Below are 17,071 nucleotides of genomic sequence, written 5' to 3'. Positions count from 1 at the left end.
TAAATAACTTACAGCCAGAAATCAGCAGTTAAATCTTCTGGAAAGGGACCATGATATCTTCATGTCCGATCCCTCAGCCGTTAATACCGCCCTCCCTCATGTACCATTTATTTGTTTTTTTCAAGATCTCCTTATAAGGTGTTATATGTCATCTTCTGCTTCCTGTTTGACACAATGTAATCCATGGTTCGTTGTTCATGTTTCGAGCCACCATTCTGTAATAACATACACATACATCGCCTAAACATTAAAATTATTCAAAATAAGTTTACAATTTTGTGTGTTATTGTTAAAAAAAAGTCATAAGATAGGAATATTCTCGCTTTGGATTGAAGGCCTCAAGAAAACAAAATATTTAAAAATTGTTTCTTTCAGACAATAATTATAACAGTGATGTAATTATATCAGTATTTATTTCTTAATTTCAAAATAAATAGCATTCTGAAGTCAGAAATCATCATAACCGTTCTAATACAGTGTAAAACTGATAGAAATTCAATCTCCAGTTTCAATTTTGTTTTTACAATACGGTCACACCAAATTCAAAACAAATGGCAAAAATGTCACTAACAATGCAAAAAACGTTTTTTTATATATCACTTTGGAAAGAATTCTGCAGACAAAATTCTGATCACACACATTTCCAATGAGCCAACGGAAGCGACAGAACAGCCAAGTCTCCGGCAGACAGTAGGGGTAGTGTGAGCCGGTAGATACGCTTGTTATAACACCACTAACTACTGGTTTATTCCAGGGAATGAGACGGAACCTGAACCAACCACAGTAAAGATTACGGGTACAACTCTCGGCACCACTAGAACACAGCTATAGTTAAAACCATGTCGTTAGAAACCTGCGCCTGTCTTAAACACGTCCATGATGTACTCAAATACCTTTTGCCGGGGGTTTATTTGAGATGAATTCATGAAATTTCTTCACAGGAGCAGCACCATGATGGGTTTAAGTCGTGTGTGAGGTTTTTAAAGATGTGGTCAACACTATAGTATGTCAGTCAGTCTTTTTATTGCTTTTCATGGTCTTTTCAAACAGCCAGCTCTCAACTGGAGTTAACTGGATGGATCTGGTTGTAGCATGATGAGCCAGATTAAGCTGGTTTAGAGTGCAGAATTCCAGATTCATCCAGTTCATATGATACAGAGCTTGAATATTTACAAACTTTTGCATGCAAGAAGTTTGTTGTTACTGTTTATGAAATTCTTAGACATGCATCTTGTTGCATCATTCTGTAGATGGACTAGCACCAATGTGCATCGTGATGCATTCGACAATCTCTGCACGTATTGCATGTGTAAGATATTCATTTCGTGACCTACGCTTCATTGTCCATTTTCCAGATGTCTGCATGCAGCATGCTGGCAAAATTCCTGCCAATTCCAACTTTTATCCTCACTTTCTGTGCTTGTGATATCACAGAATTATGAATGACGTTGCACCTGCACTCTACTGGTGATATCTTGTGATATCCGTCACGTTGACGTCTGCTCGAGACTGTAACGGCACATATTTTGGATTGTGAATTGTCATTTATCGTTGTACACTAGGTATCTCTTTGCCTCATAAATAGCTGGTATGAAATAGGAATGTATTTTGATGAGATGTTGAGCATTTTCAGTCCATGATATATCCATATATATATATATACGCATTTATGCATTTTGGTATCCAGTGTTTATGCTATTTCCTTATATTCTCTGCAATGCCTACTTTTATTTGTAATCAGACTATATTAACTTATTTTGCTGATCAAGAATTGTTGGAAGATTAAGAATAGTTATAGAAATTAATTCAATACCAACATACAGAATACTGAGTTTATCATTTCAACGAGTAGATACTTCGAGCCATTTGGAGGCAAAATTGGCTATAATATGAAATAATGACTTAGAAATGAATGAAAAAGTATTTGTTAATGGTATTTTATGAGAAACTGTATCTTTTGTTCAGGACTAATGTCATTTTCCATCTCTACAAAAATGAGTTACAATCAGGTGGGTGCTTAAAGAGGTGGGTGCTTAATTAGGTGGGTGCTTAATTAGGTGGGTGCTTAATGAGGTGGGTGCTTAATGAGGTGGGTGCTTAATTAGGTGGGTGCTCTGACAACAGGAACCACTGTCCCATGTTGATAGAGGGATGTCACTAGCGATTGACAACTGTTCAAGATTTACTTCCATCTAAAAACACAGGACAGCAGCAATTATAGTATACTGAACAAATAAACTTAGGGATCATCACTGTTTTTGGGGATATTGTTTTGAAATTGTGTGCTCTCTCTTCACAACAACAAATGTCTTCTAAGATAGTCCTGATCCCTAACTTTATCTGTGCAGTATATATATATCAGTAGAGCTTTTGGACTTGAGCAATTTTCTTCTACTTTATATATGCATAGGTTTTGGATAAGCACGATGAGCTACCATAAAGATATCAGTTTTGAATATGAGCCAATGAATCGCCATATAGACACATCGGTTTGGGATAAGAGCCAATGAGCTGCCATGTATAAACGGGTTTGAGTTGCTACCATATATGGATAGGCCCAAAATTGGGACATGGACCAACGAGATGCTACCATATATAGGCATAGATTGAGGACTTGAGCCAATGAAAACGCTCGACATCTCTGCTCTGCAGACCATACCAGTTGTTAACGAAAAAAGAGACATACTCTTAAATGACAGTACACAGTCTCAGGGTAAGGTCTGTGTGTTGAGGGTAACTGATCACGTGAGCACTCCACTAACCTCTGACCTCACTCAGTAACTACTACGTCACTCTGGACGCCTACTAACGCCACTCTGTCATCCACTATGAGATTCTGTTGGACTGTGATTACTGCTAGGCAACACCTCAGCTCGTACAGGACCAGGCAGCCATTGAGATCACCCCAGTTTGGATCCCAACTAATCAGATTTTTGTTTTTTTTCGTTTCCAGGATTTCATATGGACTTGGTAACGGCTTTGCCTACAGATGGGTATGGGTCAACATATATACCAGATATAAAAGAATCTATTGGTAAGTTGCCATGACAACAAACAAAAAGGCTGAATAAATAATTCCGACTTTGGGTACCTACACTTACATGGTACAATGGCCCCCAAGTATAAAAACTTCCACAAGATTCATGGCGTACAAAATGTATATATATATCAGTGTTTTTGTTTTCTCTCATCTCATTTAATTGTAATATCTTCATTTTCAACAAAACAGACTTCTCAAATGAACTGTGATCTGTTATGCCAGGAATATGTCCCGATTCACTGTTGTCAATTCTGATTGACGAGGGCGATGCCATGTTTGTTGTAAACAATGAAAGTAGTACCTTCTTGACCTTTCATATTTGCATATTTATCCGTTTGTGACCCCAAGGGATACCATTTTTGTCCATGGGCTTTTTTCTACTGCGAAACCTACCCATTATATGATGATAAATTATTATTCAGAAAATAACCTCAAATGAACCTACCAACATATATTTTATGATGCCTCCAGAATCTTGGTATAGTGATCTAGGAATCTGTAGAACAGGAAAATACTCTGCCCAACGATATGGAATATTCAAGCTTGAGTGTATGTGTGGTTTTTGTTTGTGTTGGTTTAGGTAAAAACAGATCCCAAGCTTTGTTTGTCAAAAGACCTGAATATAATGCGGGTTCTGTAGTCAACACTGTGATTGTCACTATGTTGAACCACTGGGTTGCCTGGCAACAGTGTGATTAAAGGCTGTGCTAAAGAAAATTGAATATTGCAGACTGCAAAAAACAAGATTATTTATTCAGTATGAGTGAACTAGAAGAAACTTGATGTTATCACAGCCAGTCAGCCAGACGATTACGTGAGCAATTTGACTAAAAAAAAACATGAAGAGATTTGCAAAATATCTGTCGACGCTCAGTTGACAGTACACATGCTTTGCAAATCCAGCAGTCTCCGATATCTGCACGTTGAAATCGATGTTGTTTACGAACCAGATATCTAGTTTGTTACGTGGTTTTGATTGGACTATGCATAGACTCATTAGTCCAGCGGGGGCACGGGTGGCCCAGTCATCTAAGGTGCCGCGATTCGCTGTACAGAGTTGCGACCCTTGGGCATGCCAGAAACCTATGATTGTGGGTTCGAATCCTGGTTCGCCCCGATTATGTTTCTAGGTTTGTCAGCACCATACCCGTGCTCGTGGGTTTCACCAAAGTGGTAAACGTCTGAGACCTGCATCACTTCGGGCTTTCCTCCCACATTAAGCTGACACGCTGTGATATAACTGGAATACTGTTAAAAGCGGCGTAAAACCCAACTCACTCATTAGTCCAGCGAAAATGTAACTACGGAATTCCAGCAAGGGTGGAAACTGGACTTTTATGGTCAGTTAATGCACTTGCTTCAGTACGATGCCAGACAGCAGGATTTTTACAGGACGGTGTTTTTCAGTCTGATACTGAAGGACTAACACAGGTGAGTGTGCGGGGATCGTCGGGTGCAGTTGATGGGGGAGCTTCAGCGATTTTTTCTGTGTTGTCAGGTCCGTCACCAAGCCCCCCGCAGAACGTCACGGCAAGAGTTACGGATGATGGAATACTGGTGTCATGGCAACACCCTCGCAACACATCCGTTCCAATATTTTCCTTCACTGTTGACTTTAGGACAGACGGACTTTGGACGCGTTACAACGATAAAATATCATTATCAGATGCGCCGCCTATCCTTATGAAAGACATGGCGCCGGGTACCACCTATCAGATACAGGTCATATCTAATGGCGTGTTAGCAATGAGCGAACCAAGCAATATTGTTACCGTGACAACCAAATCAGGTGAGACACGCTTCCAAATCATTGTTTTAGTTAAAACTGGTATTGGGATGTTGAGAAATAATTTACATTCAAGCACTTTCATGTCTGTTTCACTCAAGTGTCACATAAATTATTTTATTACTTGCCCGTGAAGAGACTATCCGTTTAGTAAACATACAGCTGTATTACACATTGTGCAATACCAAAACGCGTGCTGTGTACTCTCGGAACACGTTTCACGAACAAATATTGAAAGCTCTCAACATCCCTCGGCTTATTCAACGACATTGCGTGTGGAGTTGATAGATCACTGAGAGGAGCTTATACACACTCGATGACCCCAGCAACCGTGTTGCTAGGCTGACGTCACATGGCATTGTTTCGCCGAACGATCTTGCAACAAAAATCCACAAAATACGTCATCGGGTATTGTGATGTTATTGTAAACTTTGAGGTGCAAGGCCCGTTCCACAAGGCGATCACAACGACAGTCGTTAGTCTGTTAAAGTATGTGAGTTGCGATAGTCTTAGCCCTACGATAATTTTGTGAATTCTAAAGGTGGACCGTTGAATGGTATTAAATTCATACGTTTAAACTTTTGAGGTATTTGAAGTATTATTCTGTTAAACTCAATTGGACTATGCCGTGGATCGTGTAAGTGTCAGCCTATTCACACTCAACAGTATAATTCCAAAAACGTTATAAGAGGCAAGTAATAAATAAAATACTAAACTCGCTCCCGTGTAAAACCAATTTTATGAAACTCGTGAATAGATGTGGTGTATGACTCGCTTTCGCGCGTCAGATACCACAACTATTCACTCTTTTCATAAAATTGGTATTACACGGGAGCTCGTTTAGTATTCTATATCTCTCCTTAAAACCTAGTGCAGGTCCTCACGGCTTTGGGATAGAGGAAGGTTCTTTTGGAATATTGTGTGCATTGTTCAGGTGCTTTATATCAAAATGGAGGGGCGGCGGTCGGGTAGCCTCGTGGTTAAAGCGTTGGGTCGTCACGCCGAAGACCCGGGTTCGATTCCCGAGATGGGTAAAATGTGTGAAGCCCATTTCTGGTGTCCCCCGCCGTGATATTGCTGGAATATTGCTAAAAGCGGCGTAAAACCATACTCACTCACTCACTCACTCATATCAAAATGGGACCGCCTCGGTGGTCTTGTGGTGGAGCGTCCGCCCGGAGAGCAGAAGGTCAAGGGTTTGATCCCCGGACACGTCACACCAAAAGACATTAACAGATGGTACTTGTTGTTACCCTGTCTGGCGCTCGACATTAACGGAGTAAAACAAGGACTGGTGGGCTCGGAGTCAGTATACTGTTTCCTAGTGGGGTATTCGTGTTAAACTTCGGCTTGTTATCTCAGTAGGCTAGCACTTAAACATCGGCATCAGTCTAGTACAAGCGGCCACGCACACACACAACATTTCACCTCAACTCTTATAAACTTAGTGTTTTGGAATTCATGGAGACATCGCTCCCGAGGTTGGCAGGTAGCCTAATCGTAGTCTAGTGGTCAAAACATGAGCTCATCATATTGAAGACCCGGTTTCGATTCCCCACATGGATACAATGTGTGAACCTCATTTCGGGTGTCCCCCGCCATGATATTTCTGGAATATTGCAAAAGTGGCATAAAACCACACTCACTCACTCCTGAAGCCTGAGTGAGGAATTTAGAAGTCAGTATCAACATTGACTTTACATAGCTCACTTCTCCATATTTTGGCCTCTCAGGAAATATTCTCTTACAAAACTTCACTGGAATGTGTTGAGGAGGGGTGTGGTGGCATATGCCTTGTGCACAGTGCAAGTAATGCAGGTGGTTGAGAGTAGGTGGATGGGTGATCAAGCATGATGGTAGAGTTTCAAGGACTTCTGTCACCACAACGAAACACAATACCTGAAACATGTGGCATTAATTTAGGCATCAAGAATTGGTGCGGACATGGCTGGATGGACCTGTGAAGATCTGGGGTAGAATAGGTCTTCTGCAACCCATGCTTGCTGTAAAAGGTGACTATGTTTGTTGTAAGAGGCAATTGGGTGGTCAGGCTCGCTGACTTGGTTGATGGATGTCATCTCATCCAATTATGTGGATCGATCCTCATGAGTCCATCACTGGATTGTCTGGTACGTACTCGATTATTTCTAGACTGCTGTCATATAGGAGGAATAATGCGGAGTCCTCCATTTATCAACATACAAAAAAAAATAAAAACAAACATGGCCACTAGACTACAATGATGAGATTGTAAAGTGAAGGCAAAATTCCAAGCATTTGTCCATCAACTTCTGTGAACAGTATTACCACACATTGATCCATTGCTTTGAGCATGCCGTTATATAGTGATAGTTGTAACACTAAACAATACGTCATTAATATAAAGCTGCATGCTGGTAAGAAAGCGTCAAGGTTATGCAACCTTCAGACTTGGTCAGTTGGCACTACCCTCTAAGGTACTCACGGAAATGAAAAAAACCTGTTTTTCTCAATTTAAAAATCGACACAAAGTGTTACGTCGCTGTAAATACGAAATAACAAAACAACTCGAAAAGTACTAGTCTGGATTTGCTAGTTTGATCTCAGTGAACAATACAAAATGTACACTACAGGAGGTAATTTGTCGTCACTTTCAACATTCAAAAATAAAACTAAGTCCAAATTGACATAGCAGAAACAGACTATAGGTATTATGCACCTGTTCTCACCTGTCGGCAAGGTGTCATAGGTCACCTTGATCTACTTACACCTGGTTATGCCCTGTTTCACAATAGTCTGTTTTATTCACATTTTTACACACTTTTACTTGTAAAAAGGCATAAAAACCTTTGATACGCTGTATTTGTGCCAAAGCCCAATTAGTACTAATTGAGTTGTTTGAATATTTACATATTTTGTATATTAACTGCATTTATTTAAGATCTGAGGTCGAAAAAACAGTTTTTTTTCATTTCCGTGAGTACTTTATAACCTGGGTTCTATCAGGCCTGATATGGAGGTATGAAAGATGCTCTCGACCAGAATCCAAGTGTTTGAGTCTTTATAGCTTCTTGTGTTGGATGTTGCTGAAACCTGGATGAAAATCTAATCATGTATTTTGTGCCAAAGCAGCGTTAGAAATTGGCATAAGTCCTGTAATCCTTGCCGAACTACCTAGTTAAGGTATCCTAAGGACAAGATATTTCCCCGTTAAAGGTTTTGTTATATTTTTATCATTGTAAGGACTAGCGGGCTAAAACTGTTAGTTTCTATCGCTGCAAAGCCAAATAAATTGGAATAGTCATTACTAATAATGCATATTTCCCCTATCTCTCCTCAAGCTATCCGAAGATCGTCCTCCAACAGTGCGTCATCTGGTATATAACGCAGAATATTCCCTCCACCCTTGTGCTTGTCTCTAGTCTAACATGTGTTACAGTTTGGTTACAATGGCACAGTGTCATTAGTCCAATTCCTACTGAGGATAACAAGCAGATAAGGTCAGCCTGTATATGAAGTGGCTGTGCAGAGTTGTGTCCCCTGGCCATGCCAGGATCCAAAGGTTATAGGTTAAAAATTCTCAATTTCCCCCGATTACTTGATGATCTTTAATCTTTCGATCCACGCATCACCACGAAAAGTAATACATATGTACAAGCAACATCTGTTTCGGCTTTTATCCCTCATAAATCTGAAACTCTTGGACATCACTGAACTGCAATTCAAAGTATTCAACTCATTCACTCCTGCATAGGGGGCGGTCGGGTAGCCTAGTGGTTAAAGCGTTGGCTCGTCATGCCGAAGACCCGGGTTCGATTCCCGACATGGGTACAATGTGTGAAGCCCATTTCTGGTGTCCCCCGCCGTGATATTGCTGGAATATTGCTAAAAGCGGCGTTAAACCATACTCACTCACTCCTGCATAGTTTTTTTAGTATGTAATTATTATTGAAGATAACACATTCCTTGATGGGACAAAGAGGCTTGTTTTCGTCACTTGGTAAGACAATGACAGTGTGCCTTTATTATCGCCTAACAGTGTTATTTATGTTGATGGGTTGGTGTTGTTTCCTGACCCGTTGGTTTCACCTCATCCCCGTGTGTATGTATGTCACATGTTAGTTCAGTCAGCAGGGGGCAAGGGTGGCCCAGTCGTCTAAGGCGCCGCAATTCGCTGTGCAGAGTTGCGTCCCTTGGGCACGCCAGAAACCTATGATTGTGGGTTCGAATCCCGGTTCGCCCCGATTATGTTTCTAGGTTTGTCTGCACCATACCCGTGCTCGTGGGTTTCACCGAAGTGGTAAACATCTGAGACCTGCATCACTTCGGGCTTTCCTCCCACATTAAGCTGACATGCCGCGATATAACTGGAATACTGGTAAAAGCGGCGTTAAACCCAACTCACTCACTCACTAGTTCAGTCAACACACTTAGTGATCAGACCCGTGAAGATCTGGGTAAGAATACGTCTTCAGCAACCCATGCATGTTGTAAAAGGCGACTAACGGGACCGGGTTGTCAGACTCACTGACTTGATTGATGCATGTCATTGTATCCCAATTGCGGATGCTCACGATGTCAATCCCCGTGTGTATGTCACATGTTGGTTCAGTCAACACACTTAGTGATGAGACCCGTGAAGATCTGGGTTAAAACAGGGTATGAAACTCCAAAAAATTTCAGCCAGACTACAGGACTGGCTAGCTGAAATACTTGACAGCCCTGACCAAAACCTGCCTGCCCACTATAATCCTATGTTTCTCAGGATAATTTAATTAAAACTTTAAATCGAATTCATTGAACATGAAGTAATGCAAGAAAAGAAATTGCAAACACTTTTTAGGTCAGATTTGTATTTAATATCCTATTATACATCATGTAAATAATGCTTATCATCCGGAAATATTTAGAATATTTTTACATATGAAATATAACCCGACCGTCGGGCAGGGGGATTTGAAAATCTGGCAGCCCGAGTTGAAATCAACCCGTCTCGGACGGTCGGGCAGGCAGGTATTTCGAACACTGGTTAAGTAGGTCTTCAGCAACCCATGCTTGTTGTAAAAGGCGACTAACGGGATCGGGTTGTCAGACTCACTGACTTGATTGATGCATGTCATTGTATCCCAGTTGCGGATGCTCACGATGTAAATCACTGGATTGTCTGGTCCAGACTCGATTATTTACAGACTGCCGTCATATAGCTGGCATATTGCTGAGTGCGGTGTTAAAAAGCAACAAACAAACAAAACTTGTGATTAACATGGGAGACGATCTCAAGTCATTGCGGCCAGCTCCATGGTGTAGTGGATAGAGGGGGCGGTCGGGTAGCCTAGTGGTTAAAGCGTTCGCTCGTCACGCCGAAGACCCGGGTTCAATTCCCGACATGGGTACAACGTGTGAAGCCCATTTCTGGTGTCCCCCGCCGTGATATTGCTGGAATATTGCTAAAAGCGGCGTAAAACCATACTCAGTCAGTCAGTCAGTCAGTGGATAGAGCATCTGGCCGGAGAGTGGAACCGGGGAGGTTGGTGGTTCAGTACCCACCACATCACACCAAAAGATGTTTAAAGATGGTACCTCCTGTTCTGGAGGCTAAAACAATGACTGGGTGCTGTTGTACAAAACAACCTTAGCGCTACAACTGTCGTAAGTCTATGTTAAGGTATGGGAGTTATGATCACCTTAGCCCTAAGATCGCTTTGTACAACGGCATCCAGGTTGGCTTGGAGCACGTAAACTGTGTCCGAATCGGGTTTCCATGTTAACCTGCGGGATGGCATCTCAGTGTGTTAGCACTGTAAATCGCCCAGAAGCCTGGACAAGCACATGCAGCCACACACACGCACATGTGCATGCACGTCGATATTATTAGTGCATTAAATGCAACGTTAAACCCTTTTCACCACACCCCAGTGTTGCACGATGTTGTTTTTAGTTGATTGGTGTTTCCGGTCTGTTGATGGGGTATTCAGCAATACACTGTAACTGTTTTGAGAGCATGCGTGACCCAGTCATCTCAGGCACCTCATTTCGCGGAGTTGCATCCCTTGAGCACACCAGAAACATACCTGTGCTCGTGGGTTTCACCAAAGTGGTAAACATCTGAGACCTGCTTCACTTTGGGAGTTCGTCCACATTAAGCTGACACGCTGTGATATAACTGGAATACTGTAACAGCGACTGTCAAACCCAACTCACCCCCTCACTGTCACCCATTCTAGTATAGACATTCAGATCTGCATGTTCAGAGACTATTGAAGTACCCTGGACACTTCTGTACTGCAGAACAAACATCAGTGTTTGGAGCAGACATGCTTTTGTTTTGTGTGTGTGTATTGTTGTATATTGCATCCTCATCACAGCAGACAGTTAAGGGGGATTTTCTTTTATTGCCAATCCACAAGGTTTTCGGGTTTCTCCTGAACCAAAAGGTTGGGGATGATGATTAGTTTTGGGGTTATTTTTATGAAATAGCTTCACTATTAAAAACATTAATGATCCCTGACAATATCTGTGATCAAACAGGAGAAAAGGGACCTTATGTGTGCTAGGATACAATTGTGCTGTGACGTCATCAAGACGTTTGACGTCAACTTACTTCAGTGAAGATCGCCATGATGTCATGTACCTCTGTAATAAATATGAATTTAAGCCTGTGAGTTGTATTTTCGAGTTCCAAGGATGCTGTAGATTAAAAATATAACAAAAAGTTAAAATGGGATTTTTCACCCATACGGTTCCTCATCTCATGGTTGTTTACATTTGTATTATGTTCAGTAAATGATATCCACTTTATCTCTTTTTCTTAGTCACAATATTCCAGAACGTTGTGATTCAGATCCTTCCCATTGACAGTTGGTGGTTGAGCTGCTGCACTATCAGTCAGCCTTTGAAATTCACGCTAGTCTACAAGCCAGAGGCTACTAAATTGTGCTGAAGACAAGTTAAAAACAAATGATGGTATTACCCATTGGCTTGCAGCTACCAAGGGCTATAATTCAGAACCATTTCTCAATATTTCAATTTTACTACAAACTGGAACTGATTAAAACTGACAGAAAATGTCAACATGGTAACATTTGTCACATTCAAGCAGGGCTGGCTCTGAATCTGTGGATGAGTGAATTAAGGTTGACACTGGTCCCCTTGTCTAGTCTTGAAAAAAGGGACTTCATAACTCTGACTTTGATGTTTATTAGTTAGCATGTTGTTAGTGTTTGAATGTCCTCGGTGTGAGCATGTGTAAAGTGTTGACAGTGCTGGGGCTGTTGTCAGTCCATGGAGGTACAAGTCTCCCAGCATTCAGCTGTGTAAACCTAGGGACCCGTTCCTCAAAAGACCTTAGCACCAAGGTGATCGTAAGTCCCTTACTTTAACATGGGCTTAGGGGCGGTCGGGTAGCCTAGTGGTTAAAGCGTTAGCTCGTCACGCCGAAGACCCAGGTTCGAATCCCGACATGGGTACAATGTGTGAAGCCCATTTCTGGTGTCCCCCGCCGTGATATTGCTGGAATATTGCTAAAAGCGGCGTAAAACCAAACTCACTCACTCACTAACATGGGCTTACGATAATCGTAGCGCTACGATCGCTTTGAGGAACGGGGCCCAGGCCCCTGATGTTATGTTGTGATACTTTACTATTGTTCTTGCCACAAATAACTGTAATATTGATGATGCAGCGTAAATCATTGACTAATATTGTTCTGCTTTGGTCCTAAGATCCTAACGGTTGTCTTGTTGTTTCAGAGTCGCTAACTCTACCTGACGCTCTGATTGGTGGAATCATAGGTGGGCTTCTGTTCCTGCTGGTGGCCATATTGTTAGCTGTTATAGCCGTCATCCACAGTAGGAAGAAGGAGCAGAAGACTAAAGCCAATAATAGATTTAGTAAGTTGGTTGGTTGTTTAACGCCGCACTCAGCAATATTCCAGCTATATGACGGCAGTTTGTAAATAATCGAGTCTAGACCAGACAATCCAGCAGCGTTAGAAACAAACAGTTTTCGTCCACTAGTCCTTATAATGATAACATATAGCAAAACCCTTAACAAGGGCAATTTTCTACTAGTCCTTGTGATACCTTTACCATTGGGCAGTTTGGCAAGGACTATAGGACTAGTGCCAATTTCTAACCCTGTCCAGTGATTGATATCATGAGCATCGATCCACGCGATACGATGACATGCATCAACCAAGTCAGCGAGCCTGACCACCAGATCCCGTTAGTCGCCTCTTACGGCAAGCATGGGCTGCTGAAGACCTATTCTACCCTGGACTCTTCACAGGTCCATTTAATATCTACCTTTCTTGCAGTAAGGAAAGTGTGGGGCCATAGAGACCGACCATTATGTATTGGAGAAAACACGCTCACGAGGTTTTGGTAGACAGAGCATGCCCTGGGCCGAGGGAAAAACCAAGAGGGCGAAGCTCTGTCTACCAAAACCGAGGGAAAGTGTTTTTCCATGCTTATAAACCGAGAAAAAGAAACTTAAAACAACATTTATCAACATTTTTATGTTTCAAACATACTTTCCATGAACCTTAGGAAACGCGCGTAAAATATCTGTTGCTGGCGTACGGATCTTGAAAAGGGCATTCTAAAAACCAGTGTGGCTTATCAACACCTCTGTAGCCTCGTGGTACACTCACTGGGCTACAGATATGAAGGTTGCGAGTTCAATCCTCGGGAATATAAAGAAAACATTTCATTTCATTACATGTTACAATCTGAACGGAAGTTATATTAATAAAATCCCAGGGATATTATATAAAATCCCAGGGACATTACAACGTCCCTGTTTATGAGATTTAACCCGACTGGAAAGTAAAACCTCACAATAGGTTTTAATGCCTCTAGAAAGAATTCTCTTACTTAATAGCGATCCCAATGAATAGGTTTATAAATATTCTTATTGGGCCTGGGATACTGTATGGAGACTAGATATGTTTTCAGTTACAGCTGCAAAGCCAGCTATTTACTTACTTAAAACTATGAGAACTACACGTCTTTTTCTTAAAAACTCCTTTGAACAATGTAATTTTTGTTGCAGACAATTTCAATTTTTTCTACGGCCTTTACAATTTAATCACTTGCAGTTAGAGTGTACTGAATGTCTTGTTCTAAACCTATTACTTGTTTTTCAGCCGATGTAAATTATTCTAAGCCAGAAGATACAGACAGTAGACAGTGAGTATGCATTGTTCAGTCATGATTGAAGAGAATTATAATAATAATAATAGTAATAATAATGAGATCTATAGTCAGCTAACTTATTGACCAAGGCCACAGGGTCGTGGATGGGAGCACAGTGACCTTGGCACACTGCATTTCGCTGCAAAGAGTTCTCTTCCATGGCTGCACCAGGATCTGCTGATTGTGGGTTGGAAATAAGATTTGCCCCAAGTACCATCTTTGGTTTGTCAGCGAGATGCATATGCTCCCTGGTTTCACCAGAGTAGTAAATGTGTACTGCCTGCTTCGGGGCGGTCGGGTAGCCTAGTGGTTAAAGCATTCGCTCGTCACGCCGAAGACATGGGTTCGATTCCCGACATGGGTACAATGTGTGAAGCCCATTTCTGGTGTCCCCCGCCGTGATATTGCTGGAATATTGCTAAAAGCGGCGTAAAACCATACTCACTCACTCACTCACTACTGCCTGCGTCACTTTAGACCTTCCTGGAACACAAGCTGACACTCCGTAACATGACAGAGCACTGTTGGTGATCTGATCAAAGGGTCAGGTATGGCACTGCAATTCTTTTGCAAATTAAAAAAATATAAGGTTTGGACTACGAGTGAAGAGATCTTTGTTTGAAGAAGGACTATTGTTTGTTTGCAGTCATTGTCTCTATGCCAGTAACCACAACACTAAACTTGGTATGTGGTCTTTCCATTCTCTGTGTGGAAGATGAAATCCACCATTACCAGGCCATGGCTGTCCCTGTGGATGGAGCGATCTCCTGGGTTTGAATCCCTGATTTATGATGCATGGTTCACCTGCACCATGGTGTTCACCAAGGTGGTCAAGGGCTTCGTTCCACTGAGTGATCGTAGCGCTACCACTGTCGTAAGCCGTTGTTAAAGTATGGGTGTTACGTCCATCTTTGCGCTACATTTGTTTGTGGAACGGGTCTGTGGTCTACACGCCTCATCTTACCTCCTCCCACATCAACTACTGGTCATGTCATGTTACAATCTCATTAAAATCATACCTTAGTTCTCACTGCTGCTAATCAAAGATCTGAGGACATCCCATCACTGGTCACGTCAGAACAACCTTTATTTCGACCAATCAGAACGTGGCTTACCAGATCAGGAAATGACAGGGTTTCTGATCATGCAACCTAGAAATGGTAAATATAGGATATTCCGAACTACAGTTAGGCGCTGTATGATTGATTCCGTCAAAGTCATCTTGCTTCGATAGGATAAACATTTTAGCCAAAGAGAGTTTGCACAGTCAGTGGAAAGTACAGCTATCCAACCTCAGCCATATATTTGACATGCAAAATGTTCTTTTGTTCACTTATCAAAATTGAGAACTATGTCAAAATATTTTTCAAGGCATACCGTATTCGACGTAATAAGCGCCCCGCTCTAATAAGCGCCCACGGCGATATTTGCTAATATATTGGCTTGTGAACAATCCCAATTAGCACCCCTTCCGATTGATCAATGTTCACAAGACTATTTATTCGTGTATAATACGTGTGTTATATGCCTCTTTAATTATGGGCAATTAAATCCTGTCAGCATAAACCTAGATTTATAAATTTATGATCTTTCAACTCTGTTTTTTCACCAAAATAATATTCTAATAAGAGCCCCCTATTTCTATTTTTGAGAGCGCCCTGGGCGCTTATCACGCCGAATACGGTGGTTTAAAATGGAAATTGCCAGTTAGAAACTAGTGCCATACAGCTTGAGAAAGACGCTTTCTGATTGGCCAATGTCAACTTCTTGTTTTCATTTCATTGGTCAGTCAAAGGTCGTGAAAGGTCGTTCTGACATGACCTGTATTGAAATGTCTTCAGATCTTTTTTCAGTGGTAGCTAGAACTATGATACTAATTGAATGAGATTGACCATGTTATATCTAGCATGTAAATATCTTCTGATATTTCAAATAGTCTTTCAGTTGCTATGGTTACAGGTTTGATGTGTGCACATGGCTGTGTTGCGGCTCTTCTATGTGTATGTGTTGAACTATGGGGATCGTGTTACTGACTCTGTTTCTGTTTGTTCATTGCCGTCAAGGAGGAATAGAAAAGGTGACGACTTTACTGCATGGTGTTCCAGACCTAGCTTTGTTTCAGTTCTGATTTCAACCCACGAACTATACACACAACTCCGATATCTTGAAGAAATGGAAAAGTCCTTTTTATATGAATGACTAAAGATTCATTGTAAAAATCCATTCATTTTCCTTTCATAATAATAATAATATTATCAAACTCCATTTCAAAAAAAAAATTAATATCTACTGTACGAAATTATTAAAAATAAAATTTATTATGAATTTTCAAAATTCTGCCAAGCCTATTAATGAAACCCTTTCAATGAGGCAAGATGCGACAGATAATATTTTCCATAAAACTGTTTAAAGACCACGAGTACAAGAAATGTATTTTGAGTGCAGTGTATTCGTGTATATAAAATCATTCTATTAAAACTTTACCATTTTCTTCATTATATCGTTAAATTACTTTCAAAGATTTTTAAGTAAACCCCCAAATTCTTGTTGTATCGTATCCCAATCCTTAGTTCATTCCTGGTCATCTAGTTCTGTGAGTTTTGGTGGCTTTTGTTTCGGATGTTATTTATAAAACTGCCTTAGTGCCCAAACACTATATTTTCCTTCTAGAATTCATCTAGTGTTTGTGCATTATCTAATGAATGGTTAACTGTAGACTATATCTTTGTTATGTTGTTGGGTTATTTTAATTTGTGGACTGCATGGATATGTGGATATCAAAAGATTTTAATACAAATCTGCTGATTAATTATACTAAATATTCATTTCCATGTATCATATTTTTTTCTTTGTGATTATTTTTCAACATCTGTATGGAAAGCACATCAACTATATAGAATTACTTTATGTAAACACTTTTGCAACATTTTTGTCTTTTTCTCTTACGAATATTTTCTATCTTCACAGATATTTAATCTCTGTATGTGTAACAACATTATTATTGTCTAAAGTATTTAGAATAAATTCTTTTACTTTGTTGATATTGTTACAGTGTATATGTCATGGTTACAT

General features: G+C 40.8%; 1 protein-coding gene across 5 annotated transcripts in view; it reads left to right on the top strand.

The window, feature by feature from the left end:
- LOC124117182 (protein turtle homolog A-like) overlaps positions 1-17,071 on the top strand; it is a 407,202-nt gene that overhangs the window by 380,604 nt on the left and 9,527 nt on the right. For 4 of the 5 annotated variants that reach the window (XM_048398558.1, XM_048398557.1, XM_048398561.1 and 1 more), the window contains 5 exons: positions 2,954-3,034; positions 4,539-4,829; positions 8,147-8,182; positions 12,554-12,694; positions 13,951-13,993. In XM_048398558.1, the coding sequence (XP_048254515.1) occupies positions 2,954-3,034; positions 4,539-4,829; positions 8,147-8,182; positions 12,554-12,694; positions 13,951-13,993 (592 nt within the window). The remainder of the gene's footprint in view (positions 1-2,953; positions 3,035-4,538; positions 4,830-8,146; positions 8,183-12,553; positions 12,695-13,950; positions 13,994-17,071) is intronic. The other variant, XM_048398559.1, reaches the window with a different exon arrangement.

This window comes from Haliotis rufescens, unplaced genomic scaffold, assembly GCF_023055435.1.
Source record: "Haliotis rufescens isolate VD_foot unplaced genomic scaffold, xgHalRufe1.0.p SCAF_18, whole genome shotgun sequence".
Taxonomy (NCBI): domain Eukaryota; kingdom Metazoa; phylum Mollusca; class Gastropoda; order Lepetellida; family Haliotidae; genus Haliotis; species Haliotis rufescens.
Note: the sequence above shows the minus strand (reverse complement) of the source record. Positions and strands in the feature narration are given on the sequence as shown.